This window comes from Priapulus caudatus, unplaced genomic scaffold, assembly GCF_000485595.1.
Source record: "Priapulus caudatus unplaced genomic scaffold, Priapulus_caudatus-5.0.1 Scaffold179, whole genome shotgun sequence".
NCBI classification, from domain to species: Eukaryota; Metazoa; Priapulida; class Priapulimorpha; order Priapulimorphida; family Priapulidae; genus Priapulus; species Priapulus caudatus.
In genome coordinates, this window is record NW_014577240.1 from 233,806 (window position 1) to 259,939 (window position 26,134).

The 26,134-nt window shown below is 42.1% G+C and overlaps 1 protein-coding gene across 1 annotated transcript in view; it reads right to left on the bottom strand.

Annotated features, from left to right (window-relative positions):
* Positions 1 to 17,184: 17,184 nt before the first annotated feature.
* LOC106806779 (titin-like) overlaps positions 17,185 to 26,134 on the bottom strand; it is a 73,691-nt gene continuing 64,741 nt past the window's right edge. Inside the window, exons 3-7 of the mRNA XM_014808848.1 lie at positions 23,621 to 23,893; positions 21,523 to 21,633; positions 20,452 to 20,552; positions 17,746 to 17,832; positions 17,185 to 17,229 (exon numbers count right to left, since the gene is read on the bottom strand). Of these exons, the coding sequence (XP_014664334.1) occupies positions 17,185 to 17,229; positions 17,746 to 17,832; positions 20,452 to 20,552; positions 21,523 to 21,633; positions 23,621 to 23,893 (617 nt within the window). The remainder of the gene's footprint in view (positions 17,230 to 17,745; positions 17,833 to 20,451; positions 20,553 to 21,522; positions 21,634 to 23,620; positions 23,894 to 26,134) is intronic.

Sequence of the window (26,134 nt, forward strand, 5' to 3'; positions counted from 1 at the left end):
TTCTCTCAGTGTTCCACAAATCTGCTCACCCGTCCTGACCTTCCTGCATCCTACGAAGTGAGCAACGACGTCTATTCATCTGTAAATGCTGATGCAGCTAAACTGAAAGATACTATCTGGTCCCTTGCCCGCGTAGATGTCACCCAAAATCAGGTCTCCATCTATCCTCCATCACAAACAATGCTTTCTTGGAGTGCAAGCAACGCTGTATGGACAGAGGAAAACATCCCAGAAAAGGATCTCGCATTCTTGCCTGTCCTGCCCTATCCTGTTACTGAGTATGCAACAGTTTATTCTGCGATGAGGAATTTCATGTCCATTAGCTCACAGCTGGTTCAAACAGAAATCCAAATATATTGTGACGAAGGGGTATACTGTATCGTCAAGGCAATTCAATTGATGAGACCGCAGGAATTTAGCACTCTAGTCCCATGCTTGGGGACATTTCACTTGGTGAAAACTGTTTTGAAGTGCATTGGAAAAGCCCTCGGTGGAAGTGGAGCCGACATGACCTGGCTACAGGCCGGTGTCTTTGGTCCAGCCATTATTCAGAACTCTGTTCTCAATGGAGGACACTACAGCCGCTATCTTGAAGGCATGCAACTCTTTGCTGAAACGTTCCAGCTTCTACTCTCCAAAGAATTATTTGCCGAGAGAGGTGTTGAGCGATATTCACAAGAGCTTGCTATCCTGACTGACCTCAAATCAAGGGTTACGAAGAAGAACGTCACTGACAGTCAAAGGTTGATGGCCAGGTTTACTGCAACTGCATCCACCAAGTTATTCGAAGATCTGAATACGTTCATCGCAACACGGTCTGCTGTGAATGAGAACTTTAGATTTTGGGCTCAGTTCCTCCGCATGATGGCTGTGGTGCAAGATCTGTTGAGAGCGGATCGTGAGGGGATATGGGAGCTTCATCTTGATGCCGTCCAACGTGCTCTATACTTATTCACCGCCTTTGACTCGACCAACTACCTTCGCTGGTGCTCTGTCTACCTGAAAGACATGCGGCGTTTACCTCAAACTGCACCATCAGTGCATGTGAACTTCTCAAATAGAAACTTTTTCATCAAGGAGAAACCCGGCCGCTTCACTGCAGTTAAAACCGCTTCACTGCAAGTATAAACCTATCATCTAAATGCAGTGACGAAATCATCGGGCATGCCAAGCAGAAGCAGTACGTTGCTCAATGGGACTTGATATACCATGAAATGATGGCAGTAAAGAATCTGCATCGGAGATATGCTGATGTGATGGAGAGGACACACGATTCCTTTAACCACCACGAGTCATCCCAAGCTACTACAGTTCGCAAGGAGTCCCATATCCAGGCAATGGTAAAATTCATTAAAGAGAAGGGCTCCCCCTGTCTCTAGGGGCTTCCCCCATGCTGCATAATTTCGTGACAAAAGAGATCATGGCAAAAGAGATCAAAAATGACATACTGAGTGCCTTCGCAAAAGAGAAGGAGAAGTACTTGACATTTCGACTCAAAATGTTCGTACAGAAAACCACAAGACTTAGTGAAAATATTCATCGAGCGAACCTGAAAACAATGAAAATAAATCGAAACAAGCCGCAGAAGACCATCAAGAAAGCAGTGAAGGAGATGAATGTTGTAGGGAGAACGATTGAAATCACCCGTGATCGTGACCTCACCACCGCGGACCTCTTGAAATATGATGTTGCATCTTCACCTATCCTGTTCAATAAGGACGGGACGATGGTCAGCCCAGGGAAGAGCCTGTTGATTAAGGAGTTAGAGGCTAATCTCAAACCTGAGGACTACGGCTATAGACATTGGAAGACCACTTCATATGTCATAGACATAATGGCCACAGTTCGTAAGGTTCGTGTGACTAGCCTCTCCAGCTTCAAGGATCTCCTCTTAGGATTTGTATCCATTTCGGATGTATACCATCAGTTCGGGCGATGTGAATATGTGTTCGACATGTACTCAGATGAACCCTCAGTGAAGGATAGTGAGAGAAAGAGGCGCACTGAAACTGTACCAATAGTGTACAGTTCAATTAAACCAGAGACACCTTTGCCAAAGGAGATGGAGAGATTCTGGCCGTGAAACATAAATATTAAAGCTTCTTCTCGAGAAGCTACTCTACTGCCATCTTTGTTCAAATACTTCAGAAACATTACAATATTCCACTGTACTCGGACAAGTGACCAAAGAAGACGAGGATTGGCAGTGCATCATGCTCCATCAAAGCCTGGAAAAAGCATTGCCACACCTTAAATCGTCATTTGAAGAAGCTGACCTCCGAATACTCATCCACGTCTTGGACTCTCTCAATGCAGGACACAAAGTGTGTGTTGTAATCTCCCACGATACAGATGTTATTGCTGCTCTGCTCTACTACATGCCCGTCTTTCACCAACACAACCTTGAGTCACTGTGGGTGCGAGCTGGAATGGGAGATACAACTCGATATATACCCCTTCATAACCTGTTCCAGCGCCTGGGTAATCGGCTCTGTGCAGTACTGCCGGCTATACACAGTCTTACAGGGTGTGACATAACCAGCAAAGTTGGTACAAAGAAGACAGCTCTAAAGGCAGAGCCTGAAAAGTTGCTGAAACACTTCGGGGAATTACCAACCCTCTCTCCGGCCATGACTCGCAACGCCGAGCATTACTTAGTGAAGGTACTGAAAAGTGGTAGCAATGCTAAGTGTTTCTCTGAATATCGAGCAGAGGTTTTCCACTTCAGCAAAGAGGGTTCTCTCCACAGCCTACCACCGACTAGTCAGGGACTCCTGCCGCATATCAAGCTTGCATTCTACAATGCCTACACTATCAACCATGCCTTGGAGTGCCACCTCGACCCTGAAAACGTTGAGACACTGAAGCCAGAGGATTGTGGCTATGTGAACGACCAAGAACAGCTGGTACCCGCAACATCGTGGAAAACCCTCGAGCCTCATTGGTCAGTCTCCTGTTTATGTGCTAAGTGTTCAAGGTCTACTTGCCCATGTAGAAAGGCTAGGGTGAAATGTTGTAAATTTTGTAAGTGCAGGAAAATATTACCACATGATTGTAAAAACCCAATTGTTTGATAGGATTAGGTTGGGTTCTGCTATGTTGTCTAGCATGCTCGGTTCAGTTGTTCTTGTCTCAAGTTTGGTTAGGGTAAATACATTGTATATATTTATAACTGAGTATGGTAACAAGGAATATTTTAGACTAGTTTATACCTAGGCATTATTTTTCACTAAAGCTTCCACCTGTACAGTTCTATGATGCATGTATATCCTTCAATCATCTTTCTATGGGACAATTCGTGTCTTAATTATCGTTTTTGGCAGACATATTATACTTCTTCTAATTAGGTAAACTCCAAAATGTATAATAATGGTGTCAATCAATTTCGTGGTGTCAAAAAACCTATATGTTGCCACAAAATCAACTTCCTATGTCACATACTTACGGAGTTATCATCATTTGACGAAATTCGCAAAAGACGCAATTTGGGGGTAGGGTTAACCCCGAGTTACAATAGCCCCCCCCTCCTGTGCATCATATAGAGCGGGGAAGCATCATTTTGAAGGTTGGGTCATTTAGGGCACTTAATAAGGAAACTTTTGGCCAATTTTGGTAGCTCTAGCTACAATATTGGGTGAGTGAGAAGCAATCATAATTAGAGCTACTTTCAAAGTGAACGCGATTTTTGGCTATTTTTTGGCTAAAATTGAGCAAATGTAGCCATTTCGTACCATGAAACAAAGTTTATGGCAACAAATCATGCTAGAAAGTTATTAGTAATACTCATTCAATGTAATTCAGTGCAATTTGAAAGTTTATGGTTGCTTAATAAATATTTATGCTCTGAAACTTCAATATTGTCATTTTTTCACTTTGGCGCCTAACCGAAAATCACATAATTAGCTGTACAGAAAAAACGTACTTGACCCAAAAGTGTTACTCGAACTTTTTTTGAGAGTCTTACCATACGGAATGAGAAAATATAAGGTTTTGCTCTAAAAGAGTCATGTACACGAACACACCCCACCCCCCTTCCAGAGCCTAGACTATAACGTTTTCTACTGACTGATTTCAATCGTGTTAAGCCGCATACTCTATCATTGCATACGTAAACGTACTTTAGACGGCGACTAGTATCAGGGATTAATAATGACAAATTATCAGGGGTTAATATTAACAAATTTGTCAACCCCTGCTAATATTTATCGTACGCCGCGCATTTGTTAGCGGTTCGTGTGTATACGTTGCCATTTTCCAGAGATGTGGCGCGTCATTCTCTTTCTTTTTCTTGCGTTCTTTCCATTCTTTTTTCTAAATATTGATGCCGCCCATGCTTCTTGGTAGATGTGTCACTCTACTAATCGTTACTATTTATATGGAAAAGTAATCACTTCTGATAAGAGGGTTTTGCGTGTGTGCGTGTACGTGACGTATACGCGTGTGCGTGCTTATGCGCGTGCGTGACGTGTGCGTGTCTAAGTGCGAGCTTGCGTAACTGCTCGTTTAAATACCACCGATACTCCCTAACAGCAATGATAGCACTCAATCACAACTCTCCTGACAGCAATGGCCACAACAGCCGTAGTGATTAGGTTACTTACATAGGTACCTAGTTAGTACTTACCTACCTACCTACTTACCTACCTAGTAGTTACCTAGTAGTTAGGTACTTGGGTAATGAGTAGGTAAATAGGTTAGGACAGCGGTACGTTATGAATATATTAACGCAGGTGGGATTGTAACTATTATTCACGATCGTAGTAATGTTGACCATGTTTTATGCACGATCTACAGTAACCATTAATGGGCATGCGAGTAATTGTCATGACGGCGGTGGCGTTGATGATGACGATAGCCTTAATCCGCTGAAGCGATCGTTGTGGCAGCGCACTGCCCCCTTACTACTATATACCCCCATCTATCTGTTTCCCGTACTCGGATGAGGGGATCAGCATCATACATTAGGCGACAGCATCCTTACGCACGGGTATTTGTAACAGATTTAGTAACAATTGATGACGTGATATTAACGTGTTTTCTCAAAATCTTAGTGTACTAGCCGCTCTCACAGCTCGCGCTTACGAGCGTACTATGTCGCTGATATGATGATATGAATAAGCATTATATAAATAGCTAATCATACATGTATTATTAGCTCTTGACCATATCAATATACTGTTGCACAAAGTCAGATGCCGGTATAGTACGTATGCGCAGGCAGATCTGTCTTACTTAGCGCCCACATGTAACGTGCAAAGCATTTGCGTTATATGAGATGCAAGTTCACAGCGTGTTATGTAACGACATCATCATGGCCACACTGCACGCATACACCATGGCCACACTAGGTGTACATCATGGCCATGCTGCGTGCACACCATGGCGACAGTGCGTGTACACCATGGCTACAGTGCGTGTAAACCATGGCCACAGTGCGTGTATATCACGGCCACCACGCTGTAGCTGTTTACAGCTGACAGTGCATAGATGACATCAACGGCCTGCCTCCTCCTACTCTCGCATGCTTTACGGTTCCCAGTATCGCTAAGAGAGAGAAGCCGCCGTCTCAGCTAGAACCCGCTAACCAAATCGATTACACTGCAATAAAAGTTTTTAAAGACATTATTATAGGAAATCTGTGCGGCGACATTTGTCTGACAGTACCCACACAATAAACGTGGTTCTCCAAATAACATCGCGAATCAATATTCATCATTCGTGTTACCACCGCTGTAGACGTTGCATTCCATTTTTCTAGGAATAAACGCGGACCTTTATTCGCGGTGACAACTAGAGGATGGATTAGGATCTACGATAAGTGCTTCACAGTTGTCAACTGACACTAAAGAGAAGACTGTCGATCGCTATGAAAACGAATTAATCTATAAACATTCGCCGATCCAAAGGACCGATACCAAGTTTCCAATACCGATACCGATACATCTAGCGATACCTATATCAATATCGATATCGGTGCAGTGATCGGCTGTCTGCTACCACAAGTGCTTAATAATATGCTAAGGGAAACCCTATGAATGCGATAAATACACAAATATCCTTCAGGTTATTAGGGACTTAAATAACGCAGTAACTAGAAATAGGTACTATTTCTATAGATCCTGTGCGGGATAAGGAAACCTAGAACTAGAATCTAGAACTCGTTCCTAGTCCTAGAATATCGGTTACTTCAAACTATAAATAAACAAACACAATACATAATTATTCAGCTTGAAACGCGTAGAATTGTAGAATAATACAATTGTAATAATTATAATAATGAAAAATAAAAATAAATACTCATAGTTGCAGCCGAAAAGAACGCAATAATAACATGTCACGACAACTGCAACGCATGGTTGCGGTTTCATTGTTGCGTTTGTGTTAACACGTGAGGCGCGCTGGGCGGCGGAAGTCTCCTTGACCATCAAATACGCGCGCGCACGGCACATAATTATCTCTAATGCTTTCAAACCCGTTTAAGTTCATTTCTTTTTTTCGCATTTCCGACTGGCCGAGTATCCTCGGTGTCAACGATGTACTTGGGGCGTCACACAGATGCGTGAACGTATTGCATTACGCTCTGAAATGCATTCGAATAGTTCTTAGGGCAGTGGTTCTTAGCCTGGGTTCGACCAAACTCCAGGGGTTCGGTGAGCCAGTCTCATGGGTTCGGCGGAGGGCCTCCGAAACGCATTAAAATTTTGCTAGAATTTGCTAGAATTTTTAATTTTTGTTCATTCTTTGCACGTTTTCCAAATACAGTCTTGATTGTTGATGCAATATGTTTTATTTTTGGATTAATTAAAATTGATTAAATTTGATTTGTTTTGTCAAATTTGAGGGGTTCGGCGAGTGAGCAGTGGGTTTCGTTAGGGTTTGGCGCCTCTAAAAATGTTAAGAACCACTGCTTTAGGATGTTCTCGCGTTCTAAACAAAGGTCAGTAGCTAAGACACTGAATTCTTCATTAAAATGGCTGCACACTATCTCGTGTAGCTCCGTAGCGAATGCTAAGCGTTTTATACACGCCGCCAATATCTGCAGAGCTTTAAACACGCGTCTTTGACCTGATCGATCAATACCGCGGCACAATAAATTACGGCAGAGGCATGCGTCCTTAGTGGTAAGTTATTGTGCTGTTAACGAAATATACGGAGGAGGAAGTCTGAATTTATGATGATGGCGTCGTTCGAAACTTCTAAGAATCATAAAGATGAGGCGGCATTTTTTTTTTACAAAAGCGAGACAATTTTGGAACGGCTTTGTTTTAAAATTGTGTGTAATCAGTGCCGTACTTTCGCTCTGTCATTGTTCTCTCGTCTTTCTTTCATGTGGCTGACACATTTTCGTCGCAGCCGTAATTTAGTTACGACGCGTAAAGTACTCGTGACGGTGTGTCACCACACGATTCGTTTTTAGTATGGCTTTCTAGCAAGAGTGACGTCGCGGCAGGTATAGCCCAGCTTTCAGCTTTCAGTCCACACCCGCGGTCCCCGGAGCATTCCTAACCACGGGAACTTGTGGCGAAACAATTCCTGTCTGCCTATGCATATCATATAATATCGATTTTTATTGTTTCCAGTCACAGGCTCCTGTGATCTAGACCGCACCCGTAATTGCACCATGAATTAAATACCAAATTGATATTTCTGATTCGTTTTATCAGCAACTATATATTAGCTCACCGTATCGGGTTCCTATATACAACAGCGCGCGAAATTGAACAATTTAATATCATTCCTCAGATGAAAGACTATACAGCAGTAATAGTTACACGTATATCTGTGTCGCATCCTAGCGCATCAAGACGTCATGTATACTGTGTGTCATGTTCCTATTGTTGATGACCCATATACGTATGAGCGCAAAAGCCTACTACGGACTCGTATCAGAAGGACGTGCGGGCGAGCAAGTACCTACTCGAAGTACGAGTCACGTAGCGGTATGCGTCCACACATAATTCACGATAAGCACCTTTAACCGCGAGATACGGCCCTCGGTTTTTCTTCAATAAGCCATATCGCAAAGTCCCGCCGCCATCTTGAAACGTCATCAGGTTAAAGGACAAGGGGATAATAGTGTATGCGGTTATGTTGCAATTAACAGAGGAGTGAACGTTTCGTATAGAATCTTGAAACTGGTACTTATTGACTTCTTTAGATCACATAGGACTCAAAACCACCTGTTTTCAATTTTTTCCAGTATGTATACTCACTAAAGCCAAGATGGCGGCTATTTAACACAATAATCGCTTTATCGCCAACTATTTTGGATTTTGTAACGGATACAGTTGCCCAGTATATTGTTTTATAGGTTTTTTTGGTCATTGGATTCATTGAAGTACTTATATCATCAATAACACAAAGCATAAAGTGAATAATCATCCAATATGAGGTATATAAGGTCGTTGTGTAGTGAACGGTTCATAGAATCTGGAAACTTGTGATTTTTTACTATATGTATATTTGTTTTTCAGGTAAATAATGGCATCTAAAGCGGGACCTCTGGATATTATATTAGATATTATATACCTCTAAGGTTATTGAGCTAGCTGAACCCGACGACAGCTCTCGAGTTGGTGAAGTGATTCATGTGCGACACCAACCTGTTTCTATCTGGACAGCATACAATTCACTTCTGCGTACGTCAGCATCCAACACTGAATCTATCAAACTGGACAAAGTGCATGCACTGCCCATCATAAATGCACCAGCCCATGAGTGGACGACCCTTACCACAGCTCTGACTCAGCTATCTAATCTCAACAAACTGCTGTCCCAAGACAATCAGGACAATGAGCCAATACTTGTGTGGCTAGATATGGACTTGTATAAAAAAAAGTTTGAAAACTGAGCTTCCTGGAGATACAGTTCCAAGCCAACATCATCCCAAATCCCGGTTCTTTCCATGTAGTTCTCTGTGCCTTACGGTGTCTTGGAGCGACTCTTGAGTGCAGCGGTCTAGATGAAGCATGGATTGAGGCCGGCCTGTACAGTAGCGTCACTGTAGTACAAATACTGAATGGAAAGCACCACAACAGAGCCTTGGATGCTCACCAGATCACTCTGCAAGTTCTATTTGACTTGTGGATCGAGGCATTCTGCGAACAACATCCAGTGCTACTCAACAAACTGACGTCTTCACTAGAAGATGTGAGAACATCACTTCAAAATGGTCTGGATATAGCTCAAGCTCATCATGAATTGGTAAACTTAGCGTCCGATCTGAAGTTGGTGGACACTCTAGAAGCATTCGACCACGTTAATAAGAAGTACCCTATGCACAAGTGGGCTCGTATGTATATGAGACAGGTCAGCAACCTACTCTAGTTCATGCGAAGTACCCGCGATCATAACTGGCTCTTGTACCTCGCCTCATTGGAAAAGATGTGCATCTACCTTTTCGCATATAACAGGCATGACTATGCACAGAACATCCCAGACTACATCGCACACATGTATCACCTGGAAAGCAGCCATCCCTCGATATGGCAAGACCCCAAGAGTGGTGACTTTGTCGTTCACATCCATTGGACTTGATCACGCACAGGAACATGTGAACAAGATCCACAAAGGTGAAGGTGCCATTTCTGGCTTAACAACCGATCCCCAGGGTCTGCTCAAATATTACCTCAGCTCTCCAGAACTGGCAAGGCTGACTGGAGAAACCGAGCGTATGCTGAACATATCAGATTCTATCCCAAAGAAGCATCACCAAAACTCAGCATCTAAAACTGCACGACAGGAAAAGGCTGTGAGACAACTCAAGGATGTGATAGGCAGTGCAATCCCCTTCAGTGCACCAGAACATGAGGATGAATCTGAAATTAAGTTGGTCAACTTCGTCACCAAGCGGATAATGCCAACGGCAGTGCAGCGTAGCGTTTTGGACATAGAGGTACGTGGAAGCACGGCACTTGCAACATATGTTGATGAGAGGGTCAACGGAGACAAGAACATGTGGGACAAAATGTCGAAGCTCAAGTATCTGACTTGGAAAGATGAATGTAAAAGTATCAGTCTGAAGGCATCCTCCGCAGTAGTCAGCTCGAAAGCATCCAACTCCCTGTTCGTTCGGTTGCTCCTCGTTGCAAAGTCAGCTCCAGAACAAGACAGCTCCGAACAGCAGGAAGAGCACGCGACAAAGGATACAAAATAGAAGATTCCACACCTATCAAAGACTTTACGGCATGCCTGGGAACCAAGGAAACCAAAGCTAACCTCGTGCTATACCTTGCACAAAAGGCTGTCCAGCTGTGCAAACTGCCGATCACTACCCACACACACAAAGGTGTTATGTCTTCCCAACCAAACATGGTGAACATCACAAGTACACAGGAGGAAGCCAACACGTTACTGATCATGTATGCAGTAGCAGTGAGTAGTTTGGGTAAGACACCACATATATACTCCTCTGACACAGATGTGTTGGTGCTCGCTCTACGCAGGGTGCCAGACCTCAGCACAGAGAGCATCATCATCATGGGCGCTGGAGATCGACGACGGAAGATAAAACTCAAGCCTATCTACATGGCCATTGGCCCAGAACGTGCAGCAGCTTTGCCAGGATTCCACGCGCTCACTGGTTGTGATACCCCATCCAGGGAAAGGAAAAGCCTACTTGCTTCAAATTCTTCATGAAGGCAAGTGATTACGTAATCCATGCACTAGCTGGGCTTGGTGTTGGTGTGTATCCATCTCCGGAAGTGTTGGCTGGTTGTGAAAAGTTCGTGTGTCAGCTCTTCAAACCTGGTTATGAATCAGCTAAAGCACTCCGGTGGCATATGTTCAAGCAACTCAAGGGTAACCAGAGTGTAGAGAAACTACTTCCAACTCAAGGATCCATAACTGAACACATTCTGCGAGCACACTTTCAAGCTAACATTTGGGTGCAGGACACAGTAGCTGTTCCAAGTGTTCTAGATACATTATCTTTGGGATGGAAACAACTAGATGACGGACGTTGTGTTCCTGTGACGTCGAAAGTTCCACCAGCACCAGAGGCTGTCGTTGACCTCGTGAATTGTTCATGTATTGCTAGAAAATGCAGTGGACGGTGTTCTTGCAAGACCAATAATCTGGCATGCACAGAGCTTTGCAAGTGTGAAGGTGCTGACGGATCATGCACTAATGTTGCAAATGAGGAGACAGACAGTGATGATGAGGACGAGGATGAGGATGACAGCGGCTGTGATGACTAATAACGTAGTGCATGTCCATAATAAGCTTATCATTGTGCATATATTGAATAAATTGGTTCAAATATAACGATTTATTGCTTTTTCGGTATATGCTGGCCGCCATCTTGAATTTTGCCACTAGAAATATTTAAAAAATTGAAAACAGGTTGCTTTGTGTTCAGTGTGACCATAGAAAGTAAAAAATCACAAGTTTCCAGATTCTATATGAATCGTTCACTAAATAACACAACGACCTACACTATAAACAAACACTGCTCTTGGCATTTCGTCGTAGAGATATGTGATTCGGTGCACAATATTTAATATTTTGATCATAGTCTCGCGTTAGATTAACATAAATCAATATGAGTGACGAAGTATTAACACTATAGCGATTGTAGAAACTTAGTCTGTGACGGTTTTGAAAGAGTTTGTGAGGAAACGAGGGCTACAAGTGACAGGGTAAAGTAAGAACTTGCTGCCAGGGAATACGTAGCAAACGATTGAAACTATCTCTTCTACCTAGCTCTGAAGCAGTTTCCAAACAGAAGGACGGGCACATTAAGAAGCTTCTAATGACCCCTGATAGTGATATGCCCTACCCTGACTCTTTAAAAAGTGGATGGTTGGACGAGAGGGGAATGTGTTTGTGGCCTCCGACCATGATCCAGGACAGTACTGTGTTTTTAGACAACTACTCACCTGCTAGAGAGCACAGCGAGATTTCTGTCAGACTACAAGGAGCAAAAAGCTTTTAGTTATGTTGCCAGTAATTTTATTATGGGACTTTTGTATCACCCCGTAACGGATACGTCAAAGTACTGTTTCCTGAGAGCGAATGTATGTCCATCCCAATGCCTAGGGTTGCCAGCAATCCACACAACACTTGGATTCTGATCGATAAGCAGGCAGGAGTTATTTCAAGTGCTTGTTGCAGTTGTTTTGCTGGGTATGTAAAAATGTTTTTGCACTTACGTAATAATACGTATCATTTCTATAGTTTAGAATATAATTTTAACTTTGGCAGAGTTTTGAATTTATTTCGTAATGAAACAACTAATATGAGAATTACAAATATTATTTCATGGAAAGGATACGTTTCCACGAAATACTATGAATTATTGCTAAAGAAAGATACCTATGTTAGAACCCTGGCTAAAGGTTTAGGACTTCCAATTTGTTTGTGATGATATGGTATTCTTTATATAAATCATATCACTGTAATACAGTATGTATTATCTCCAACATGTCTTAATATTTATTCGGTGCTTTTATGTAATGTAGGGGAAAAGAACATCTTTAAATTTTATTCTATAACACCTGTGTTGTAAATCACTTCAGACTTGGGCGAACTTGCAACCAGATGGCTGCTGTGTTGCTCAATGTGATCTTTTGCTGGCAGCATCAGAGACATGCGTTTAGAGACAGCCAAGAAAACAGTCTCTCATTGTCACTCCACTGTGTGTCAAGGATATGCAAATAGTGCAAATATACTTTCACCAAATCAATTTGGGTTTAGAAAAAATTATTCTACAGTCTTGGCAATTTCTTAAATCCACGACACTCTTCTTGAATCTCTATATGCCGACAAAATTACTTGTGGGATATTTCTATATATTTATATTGTTAAATACATTCTTGTTGTTTATGTGTTTTAAGTATGATTAATAACACTTGTCTCTCAACAGTTACTATCTATGCCATTAAACTGTGATTTGCAAACACGCTACATTCACTCACGTGGAAAATCATTGTCAGCAATTTAGCAGTAGACGGGTTTTGTCCGCATTTTCAGTTGTTCCGAAGAACTAGGCGCAAATTTGACAAGCGTCATCTTCCGAATAGAAACAATAATTTTCAAAGGTGATGGTGAAGAATACGATAATATTGAACTTTATATATTAATGCTAATAATAGTAACAATTTTATTATCAGAAAACACTTGAAATTTTTCACATAAACAACTGGACCTTTAGCTGCTCTAGATAATTTACGCTAACTGGGTAATCTTAATTAGCAAATACTATGCCCCACGACCTTGATCTCCACGTTGCTGTAGTGTGCATGGGGGCTTGCGTTCTCCTGTGACTCCAAGGGTTAGGGTGCAAAGGTGTAACCATTCTGAACCGACCAAGGAAGAGGAGTCAGACGATGAGTGGTCCAAATCCGGCCCCCGGACGAGGTAACACCTCCACGGTAATGAAGAACAACGTTAAAATATCATACTTGCTCGGCCATTGCCCAGGATAAAAAGGACCGCGCTCTTGCTGAGACAGGCCCGGTAGACTCGAAAAATAAGCGAGGCTTTGAATCCACAGAATCTGTACCATTTTACAACTCAACTTCAATATCGTCGCAGCATGGAGCCAGGAATGGCAGGATAACACACCTAATAGAGGAGGCTTAATAGATAATCCCACGCTGCCACTGCTAGGATTCAACTCAGCATCACGAAAACAGTGGGCTACAACGAACAGATTGAGATCGGAACATGCAGTGAACTTACACCGATGGGGACCAACGTGACCGGCATGTCATGGTGCCCCTCAAAGCACTGATCATCTGGTGCTAAACTGTCCAATGACAAGGATACCGGGAGGAATGTCACCATAAATAAATGTGGCGAACTATTTTGCAACTGGATTGCCTGTGGGGCTGTGTAGGTGTGATGTTGACACCATACGATACTACTTCTAGTAAATATTATATAATAGTATATAAAATGGTTTTATATCATGGAGTGATATAATATGTGTTTTATGGAATCTGCGAACGCGAGGTAATCGTCAACTATATTCTTAAGGTAGAAGCTTCTGTTTAACTGCGTTTGCTTATGGCGTTTATTTTCCTATAAAATAGATAATGTGGGCAAAAACGAAAGACATTCAAACGAAAAACAGCAAACATGAAAACGAATGACGTTATTCCTAGTCATTTATTTCAAGATAGGCGTTGGAAGGAAATGTGCTGCGTAATAGTCAAATCCATTTGCGCATTCCCCAAACCTGCGTGCGTTAGATTATAACGATATGAATAATTAACTATTTAGAAACGATTCTGACTGGTGCAATGTTTTCGTTTTGGGGGATGATTTCGTCATAAATTACGAGATCAATAATTTATTATAAGTTTTTCTCGAGTATAGTTAAGGGTTTATTTGTTTACGATTATTATCCGACGGCTGTAACCATGGAAATGTATGAATAAATGTATGTCTAAGTATATTATTTCTATGGCCTTTAAATCAAATAACCTATAACCAGCAATTATCTGTAAACCGAGAAAGGTTAGTGTATAAACGCATGAATTTGATCAGCATGTCTTCTGTAGTTTATCCAAATTTCTTATTTTTAACATTTAAACTTCCAGGACCTGGTCCTCTACCATGCATACGTGCGCACCAAAGTCAATATAATAATAATAAATATTCACATTTAATTCTAGAGTGACGGCAGCTAATCGCTCGGTGGCGAACAAGCGTTTCGCGTGCGTTTCACACGTCAGCGGCCATCTTTATTTCAAAATGACAGCCGTAACGGGGCGGGAGGCGTCACATTCTCTAATGTGCGGCGAAAGAAAACACGCAAACCCTTTCATGAGACGTGACGACGATTAATGTGAAGTTAACGCCTATCGCCACCATCGTTACTACGAACAATGGCATCAAGCCGAAAGCGATTTCGTTGAGTGGCATTTGCTGTCATAGCAGGCGGATCGTGACATGTCTGTGCTACGCGAACTTCCCTAAAAAACATACCATTGTCCTATATCAACACTGTACGCAGCACTCACGCTTTAAAGATATTTTAGTCGCAGACATTTCTCACGTGGGTTGTAGCAGGGTGTCAACCGAAATGGAGTTTAAAGCAAAGCTATTACATATCGGACGAATGAAAATCCGAGAAGTTACTCGACGATGCACCGTTTCCCCCCCCCCCCATTTCATTCTGCACACTTATTCCCAACAGCGAACGCAATTTCATTGACTCCTATCATTTCTACTCCCCGCCTCGCCATTACTCGGGGCTAATTCCAAAAGGTTTGCGCACGTTACCGATGCTACATACGGCAAAAACGCAAATACCGCCCGCGGACAACAAGCGCGTGCAAATATGGCAACATCTTCGTGTGGAACTGACAAAATCCCGCAAAATTCATCCCGGTGCAGTCACGGCGATCAACCGAGAAGGATTCGATGAAACAAGCACTATAAATTGCCATAACGGCGTCGTTCTGTTTTCCTAACTAACAAAGCCGACGTATGGTTGACGAGGGCATGATAAGTAGCATCATTCGGGTCGCTCAGGTCTTGGCGAAGCGCAGACTTACGTTGCGCGTAATCAGCACACGTACTGTCGCGCACAATCAGTCTGTTAGTCTCACATACGCGGCGCGTTGTTCTCCCAAGTGGCGCGAGAAAGCATACGAATGATGAGGCGAAGAAGAAGAAGAAGAAGAAGAAGATGCTGCTGCTGCTGATGATGATGATGATGATGATGACGACGACGAGGGAATAAAGAAGAAGAAAAAGAAAAAGAAGAAGAAGAAGAAGAAGAGGGGGAGGAGAAGGAGGAGGAGGAGGAGGCGGATGAGGAGGATGAGAGGAGGAAGGGGAGGAGGAAGAGGAGGAGGAAGAGCAGCAGGAAGAAGAAGCTTGAAAATAAGAATGAGAAGAATGCGAAGAAAAAGGAAGACATTAAGGACAAGAAGACGAAGACGATTTAAAAGAAGAAGAAGCCGATGACGAGGAGAAAGAAGGACGACGACGATGAGGAGAAGGAGCAAGAGGATGAGGCGAAGAATGGGGAGGAGAAGCAGACAAAGAAAAAATAATCGAGAAGACGACGACGAAGAAGAAGAAGAAGAAGAAGAAGAAGAAGATGGTGATGGTGATGGTGATGCTGATGATGATGATGATGATTATTATTATTATTATTATGATGATGATGATGATGATGATGATGAAAATGATGGTGATGATGATGATGGTGATTATGATGACGGCGCCGACGATGATAATGATGATGTCGATGTCGATGAAGATGACGACGATGGCGACGTCACCAACAAATTTTCGTCGTATTGTACATCAATCGATCAAAACGATTAAATCTATCAATTGATCGAACAATTGATTACTTGATTGATTGTTCAATCGAACAACGATTGATCAACAATTGATTGAACATTTGATAATCAATTGATCAATGATTGATTGATCAATCAAACAATCGATCAAATCGAGCAATTGTAAATCAATCACGTTTACCACGACGGGCGACTCGAATGATTTTTGAGAAATTTACATAATTTTACCTTGCTATTCTCCGGATAAAGGTCACAGGGCTAAACATGTATTACTCGTGCTAGTAGAACATTTTGTTAAATATTATCGCGAACAGTAGTTGCAGCTCACTTGCTCATATTGAAACTATAATGTTTCTATTCCCGGCTACTCTCAGTTTAACCGAGAGACAACGAATGCAGACGTGCCATGCATGACGATATGGTGTCTGCTATGCTGTTGGTTATTTTTCTGCTCTTGTCGCCTGCTATACTGGCTCCTATGTCTAGTATGCTTGCTATGGTGTCTTCAATGCTAGCTGTTGTTCTGCCTTTTTATGTTGTCAGGCTATGCGTGAACGTCACTTGTACAGAAAGCTACGGCACAGTGAAAAGTTCCAGCCGCATTGACGGATCAGACTATATAGCAATTAGTCATGACAATAAGCACGAGAAAATACTGTAGGCGTATATTGTACACACAGATAGGCAGGCTGCGTCCTTGCGCCGCAATCAACTTTGCACGCCGATCATGAATAGGCAATCATTCGGACCACGCGCAGCTAAGCGCGTACAATTAAAAGAGCGGCTGGGTTTTTAAATCTCGAGCTGCAAACGATGCGATGGAACCCCACGCACACGCATCGAGCGAGCACGTCGATGTACGGCGCTGGTTTTGCTGTAACTCCCGAGTTCAAAATCGACTCGCTTATATAGCAGACTGTTATGCCGTCTTCTCGAGCGCTGTCAGAAACAACAGGAAATCGGGCTGGGGAACGAGATCTATAGTCATTGGTTATAGGAAGTCGAATTTACTGCCGAGTCAGTCTGACTCTAACGATCCGCTGAATAATAATTGAACATCGTTCGGCTGTCATTAATATTTATGCCCCCTGGCTGCGTATTCCCGAGATCATGATCAGATTACCATCTCGGGGGGCTGGACATTCAATCTTCTCGTTCGTTTCATTCTCTGTTATTCTTTGCTCTGTGCGCCTTTGCTGATTCATTTGTCCTGAACTCGCATATGTAGTTTCAATATGCGAGCATTTGTTAGTGTTAAAGCGACATAAAGCATTCAATTAGTCTGAACAATCGATAATTACGCATTCTCTGCTGAGGTCAATCAATCTGGCTCTGATAATTGAAAGGGAGTGAGTAGAAGGGGATGATGTAGCTGAAGGACTGGAGAAGAGGAGGAGTATAGGAAGGATGGGTGACGCCAGATGGGATAAAGGAAGGTGTGAAGAGAAACTCGAGGTAGCGGCATAACCTCTCAACTCACCTCGATCTTGTACTCACAGCCATACGTAATCACCCAGTGCTTGAAGGTGGACTCGGCATCGTGCGGGATGAGATAAGATGTCTGCGTCTGCAATTAACGGATATCACTGGAAATCACATTACAGCCCATATCGCGTGCAACAGTAATATCGTGAGACGTTCACCGACGCGATTGTCGCTGCATGCTCTTGACGTTGCGAGCGTATTTTCGCTTCACATTCTAACTTTATCATGAAGGATCGCGCCCCATCATCATGCACGCATCATGTAATTGTGCATACACACACACACACCCACACACCATACACACGCACACACACACGCACGCACGCACGCACGCACGCACGCACGCACGCACGCACGCACACACACACACACTCATATATATATCATACCCTTCCCCTCCTATCCCCTTCCGCCCTCTACGCTCTATCTCTACTCTCTTCCCTCTTGCTCCCACCCCTTACCTTCCTGTTCCCTTTTCTTTTCCTAATCCCTCTCTGCCTCTATTCCCTCTTTTCTTCTCGTGCTCTTTTTCCTTCCCTACTACCCCTCCCCCTACTATCTCCACCTTTCCCTCCATTTTCCCTTTTGTTCACATTCTGTCTCCCTGTCTGCCGTGAGCCGTGTCATCACAGCAGCTGCGGGGACGTGCTGCTGCGTGCTGCATGCTGCATGCGAGGTCTCATGCAGAGGAGAGGAAGTCAGGAAGTTACTGCAGCCGTGCGGCTGAACCACGCGTCGGCGACTGTAATGAGGTCATTAATGACGGCCTGCGCACGTGTTCTACCTCGTCCCCCCGCGTGGCGCCCGCGCCCGATATATATGCAGCAACGTCGGCGCGCCGTCGGCAACAACTTAACCTCCCGCGTTTGTATTCCGCGTGCGAAATCACAGACGCCGCCAATCATCCGGAATCTGGAAGATGCTGCTATTATCATAATCGCACTGTCGTTGTGCCCTTGTGTGCCATCGTTGCCGTGGCAAGGCTCCATCACAGACAATGCTGCTCATGCAGCGCGGGTTGTCACGTATACCTAGCGTTACACCCGTCCGTGACAATTTCATTCTTGATTATCGGCGATAGCTTGTCATATTGGTGTAGATATCACGGGGACAGGAAAATGAAGTATGCAGTGGTGTATGGGAAGAAGCAGGTGCGAGGGAGAGGAAAGAGAGCAAAAGCAAAATAAGCAGAAGCGGGGGAATTAAGCAGGAAAGAGACAATGGAGGGAAATAGGAAAGAGGAGAAGAGAGAACGTGAGTGAGAGAGGGGGAAGGTGGTAGGGATGTAGGGGGATAGAGAGGAGGCGAAGACTAGATGGTGCTGTTACTTCTGAATGTTCGCCCCGTATTGTTGTGCGCGTGATCTCTCGCCACTATGACAGCGCAGCATCATTGATATGTATAACTATCGTTATATAAACGTCACCCGCGCCATTTTAATCATTGCAATCACCAGCGAGCATTTGTCATTCTAACTTAGATTACACAGAGAACGCGAAGCTGCCTCTCTGCGTCAAATTGATTGCTCTGCAGCATTTAGACGTGAGGTGTGGATGTAGGATGACTGCTAGATGATCTATGCGCTTGGTGCACAGATAATAAATTTTCGAGGCAGGAATTAATTCCGCGGGATTATTGGCATTTCCGGAGTTCCTATGGGCATCTAATCGCTGTAGCTAGGGCATACATAGGTATGACCACCCAGTCGGTATAACAACTGCAGCCTGCCGTCTATACGTATCCACGTTCCATGCAGTTGAGCTTAGTACACGCGTATCTATCTAGTGTAGAAAGTTCACCCAATTCCTTGGTTATATAGTCACTTAGAGCTAGTGCAGTCTACCAGGGGGCGTCAGCTAGATTAACATGCTCAGCCGAGCAGCTTTATTGATAGGAAGCAAGCGATAATTTTGAAGAAATGATAAATGCTTGCAGACGCCATTTTCGACTTCGTCCCGCCAAAACTATAGACATAATTACGAAACGATTAGTGTAATTAATAATGCTCTAGTGGCCATTTTGAACTCATTAGCAATTTAATAACCGTCCTTCAACTATATCGATCTGTGCGATTCGTGAGGTTAAAAAGACATTTCAAAGTGTTTCACCCTCACATTTATCAGGGCTATTCCCTGGTTCTTTCCCAGAATTTTATCTGGGGCGACAAACTGTAGAACGATCATCCACAGCAATGCCACGTTGGTGTTTTCATTCATTTTACTCGAGTAAAAAACTTTCGTTAGAGGATACAATTATGTGTCAACTACATGGTCAGAAATATAGGTGCCGTCTTTGAAATGCTGTATGCTAGCATATCTCTGAGCATCGCTATCCCTATTCGATATGATAATATATGTATGTATAGTCACACACACACCATGGCCAAAAACCTTTTGTGTAACACTTAATCTCAATGCTTATTTATTTGATGTGTGTCGCTCTATTTGATTATCGAGATCTTTTGTCAAAACTCAGAGGGTATAAGAGAATTGTATATTTGGTCTCGTAGGGCGAAAGTGTTTTTTTCTGCTATTACGCTGATGCCAAACGAGAAACCGTTAAAAAGACATTACTCAGAGTTCATGCCGCTAGATGTTTTCCTAATGGCTAGATAACAGGGGCTTGGGCAATCAATTTGATCGATCCAGAGCACTACGACGGGAGCAACTCCGTTAAGTACGATGACTATGTATGAGTGTACCTTAGAGATGTTCGTATTGCGGTGGTAGATTGTGCCCTCGCATATAGTATTACTCTTTGCCGGCATTATCGTCAGGTCGTAGTATTCGAGGGTAGTCGCATCTGAAAAAAGAAAAGCCGTCTTCATAAAATTCTTACTTTTCTCGCAGCAGAGGGATTTCACAAAGTGTTTTACGAATGACCTCGCTACAATGTCATGATAGGTTAGCGTGTCGTTGTGTCGTTGTCTTGCTGCACTATCAGTGTTCTGCTGTATTACTCGATTAGACAGATTAACTAAGCATCACACATTCATTTTCTTACAATGAGCGCCTTCCATCATCACGGGGGTTTCTTATCCGAACGTTGCCGAGATTTTCCTATCGATAATGGGACAGGAGTACATAATATCAGAAGTAGTTAATACGGATCTACTAGTTCCCTATTATCTACTTCTGATAATATCAGGCATCTGATATTAGAAATATAAAGTGATTGGTGAAAGTGATTGGACAGTATAAATATATATATAAAAGTAATATATTTATATATGTGTGTGTGTGTGTGTGTGTGTGTGGTGTGTGTGTGTGTGGCGCGCACGGCGCGTGTGTGTGGCGGCGGGCAGCGCAGCGTGTGTGTGTGGTGGTGTGTGTGGTGTGGGTGTGTGTGTGTGTGTGTGTGATGTGTGTGTGTGTGTGTGTGCGCGCGCAGCGTGGTGTGTGTTTGTGTGTGTGTGTGTGTGGTGTGTGTGTTGTGTCGTGTGTGTGTGCGTGTGTGTGTATGTGTGTGTGTGTTGTGTGTGTTGTGTGTGTGTGATGTGTTTGTGTGTGTGTGTGTGTGTGTGTTGTGTGTGTTTGTGTGTGTGTGTGCGTGTGTGTGTATCGTGTGTGGTGTGTGTGTTGTGTGTGTGTGGTGTGTGTGTGTGTGCGGTGGTGTGTTGTTGTGTTGTGTGTGTGTGTTGTTTGTTTTAGTTTTATTTTATTTATACATTATTTATTTATTATTATTATGAATATATATATATATATTATTATTATTATTATACATATATTGTGATTATATATTATATATATATATATATGACAAATGTTACCTTTCGGCGGTTTCCATGTCACCAGCCCACGAATGTTTTTCTGCTTGTCAATTACTTCCAATGATAGGGTCAGGTTGACGTCAGTTGGTGGCAACGGATATGTCTTTAAGTCTGCAAATATAAGGTTTAATAAAGAAACGTGAGAAAATAATGAATGTAGTAAAACATGATAATGACCATCACCTATGAAAACAGACTCGTAAATAGCTCCGAGCGACTCTCTTCCCTTGCTCTCTTCGACAGCGTAACGATGTATTATGTCTACCACTGCATCGTGAAGTTGGCAGGACCTCTGCTATTACAACGTAACGCGCACGCTCACTCTACTATTACAACTTAGACCGTACGCTCAAGCTATACGGTTACAGCATAAAACTCGCACTACAACTAAAGACTCGCACTTATTTTGACATTACGAAGAAACACCTAGTACGCACATTCTGTCATTATAAGTTGAAGCCAACGTCCACTCAATCGTTACAAGTAAACGTCCTCACTCCATCATGTACTACAGCATGAGACCCAGCACTAACGTCATCGTTCAAACATGATACCCGCGCCCACTCCATCATTAAAATGCCCATGAGAAAAATTAGTATGATACAAACAGGGCACCCGAGTAAGGAACAACAGCTATTACTATCATTACTCAATCTGCAGACTTGACCACGAGAAAGTGAAGTTATTACAAAGCGTTAAATATCATTTATATAATCCATATTCATGCACAAACAAAAACTTTCGAATCAACCTGTGGTTATTTGCTATTTCTATCATGTGTACATAAATCCAACACGAATAAAAAATATTAAAGATATTGTGACATTAAGTCAAAGGTAAAACAGCTTACCTATGCCCGACTTCGAGTTCATTAGAGGGCTCTAAACATCTAATCAATCTTTTCCGTGTTGCATGCAATTATAATTAATGAGCTAAACCCCTGTAACGCTTCTGGAGAGGCGATACAGAAAATAAGCAGCTAAATAGCCTTTTGTTTGCCGCTATACTGTCATAGTTGCCTTAATAGGCATCAAATAATGAGTCGTCAGCAAGTATATCCATGTAAGCAACAGAAAAGGTTGTTATAAGGGTAGCGTTGAAAAATATGTGCAAATGCTTTCCATTTGTACCTTAACAAACATCTTTCCCATAGTATATGTTATTTCTTCTCATTATTTCTTCTACGCGTGTCATACTGTAGTATTTTTAGCACTGTCAGTTCTTATTTATAGCGGTGTTTAAGCAGTTCAGTTTAGCTGCGTTCTGCTCGTTTACATTATGATTTAGTCACGTGACTCGCGGATTTCCTTGTCGCGTTATAAAAGCGTCTGTTGTACGTGGCGCGGATCCTTTTTCTTGCGCCGTATTTATACATTCACGTGCGCTCGTGCATTTTCCACTATGCCATAATGCCACCATACATTGTAAGTGTTGTTTCTTTGTTCTCGCTTAATTTCTTATAATTTTGATTTATATTATATAATTTTGGATATAATAAACATTATACATGACATGAGCTACATAATATTTAGTATGCATTATTTTGTATTTTCCGGTTTACCTGCACGTGTGCAGCTACATCACGTGTTGAGTAATAAATATGGAGTGTATAAAAAGATGCCGATTTGAGAAATATGCGTTAACACGCACGGAATGTAACAGTATATGTAAAAGTTGTCCTCAAATGGAACTGACTGTAAGCAATATATCTGTCACGCAGGACACACCGAGACAACTAAATCTACTAAACTAAACAAACAGACTAAATTAAGTCCATTAAAATAGATAATTAGACTGGATACCTAAACTAACTAAACTAAACAAAAATAACTGAAACAACCGAACTATATTAAACTGACCTAGAATAAACTAAACTATACTAACCGAGAAACTAAATTGCATTAACCTAACTTAAACTAAACTAATATAAACTAGCTTAAGTAAAATAAACTAAACTAAAATAAACTAATAAGTAAAATAAACTAAAAAATAAACTAGCCTAACTAAGCGGACTGAACTTAGCTAACTAAACTAACCCAACAAACTAAACAAACTACACTAATTCATTCAATCAACTGAACTACACGCTGGCACGCACCAAGGTCGCCCGTCCTCTCTATGATGGTTTCTGGCGTACTGTTGCCCCTCTCGTAGAATGCTACGATCGTGAATCTGTAGAAGGTTCCCGGCGACAAGCCATGGAACGTGTGTGAGCTGACAAATGAGTCGTCGATGACGACGCCCTGCTGGCCCGTCGAGTTGTACGTGATGACGTAGCCGAGAGGGTCCGTTCCGGCTGGCGCAGACCACTCTAGCTGCATAGCCCGAGATCCAAGTGACTTCGCTTCAAAGTCGACAGGCGGGCTCGGCTCTGCAACCGCGGTCACGTGAAAAATTAGCACAGAATTATGTTGCAATCATACGGTCGTTTGGCGCTTGAGCGTGCTTCGCGCGGTTGTTACTGTGATTGATGTAGCTGAATTAACCATAGATATGTCATAATGCATATTATTTGGATAGTTGCGGTATATTATAGTTTAGCTGCATACGAGATATATATTGTAATGAATCGTAGAGCCAGGCGATATGTAAACATAAATATACACCAAATTTAATTAATCACGTCGGAAACGTATCATTTATCTGGCAGTTAATTTAGTGCATCGCTCTGTATAACTCTGTCAGCTCACACAATGAAAAGCAGATAGTGTTTAATTTCGAGTTGTCGCAACTCGCAATATAAATGGACGCTAGCGGGGGCTTGTCGTTTGTGATGGGTAGGCATGCAGTGATTGGCTTGAATCTAGGTTTATTCAATGTCCTCACATTTAATAGTGATATTAGATTACTTTGGCGCATATGTGTGCGTGCGTGCGGACGTGATATATACACACACACGCACGCACGCACGCACGCACGCACGCACGCACACACACACACGCAAACACACACACACACACACATATATATATATATAGGATGGTATGGATGGATGGATGGATGGATGCATGAATGGATGGATGGATGTTGATGAATGGATGGATCGATGGTGATGGATGATGGAGGATGACTATGATGGTACTGGATGGACATGGGGATGGCATGGCATGAATGGTATGACTGGATGGATGGATGGTGGATGGATGAGGGATGGAGCGGATGGTGGTGGATTGGATTGATGGATGGATGGATGGATGGATGGATTGGAATGGTGGATGATGCATGATGGTATGGATGATTGGCAATGGATGGGATGGATGGATCATGATGGATGAGATGGGAGGATGGAGTGGATGGATGGATGACAGGTCTCATGATGATAGCGATGGATGGTCACTGATTGGATGGATGGTATGGTATGCGTGGATGGTATGGATGGATTGATGTATGGATGCTGATGGATGATGAGGGATTGATTGTATTGAATGGATGTGAATACATAGATACATAACATATCATACTTACTCGATAGCATACATACATACATACATAGGCATACATAGGCACTAAGCATAGCGATTAGCAGGAGCATACATACATACATACAATAGCAGGTACATACATGACAATACTACATACATAATACATACATACATTCATACATACATACATTAGCCTACATACATACATACAGTCACATAGCATCCATATACCCATACATACATACATTACGAGTGAGCATACCATACAATAATATATACACTACATACATACATACATCATCAACATACTAGGATCATACATACATAGCATATACATACATACATACATCATGACATACATAGAGTCTACGATAAGACTACTTACATACTACATACATACAGTACATACATATCTATACATTTACATACATAGCAATCATTTACATAATAGCAATACTACATACATACATACATAGCGCATACATTACGATACTGCAACTACATACATACACATCCTCCCATCTCCTTCTCTCTACATACATTACATACAACATAAGTTAGATATGCATTACATCACGCATACAGTACATACATACATAGCATAACCATACATACATATTACATACATACAACATACAATACATACATACATTACATACATAATACATTATACGATACATACATAATACATACATACATACACTCATACAATACATACATACATACATACATACATACATACATACATACATTACAACATACATACAACATACATACATCTACATACATACATACATACATACATACATACTACTACATACATACATACATTAGCAATTACATACATACATTACATACTACATACATACATACATACATACATACTACATACATAGCATACATACATACATACATACATACATACATACATACATGTTCATACATACATACTTAAATACATACTACATACATTAAAAAAAACATACCATACATAATACATACATACATACATATCATACATTATATAATATCACTACATACATACATACATACATACATACATTACATACATACATACATTACATACATACAACATACATACATACATACATACAACATACATACCATACTACATACCATTACATACATACGATACATTCATACATACATTACTACATACATGACATACG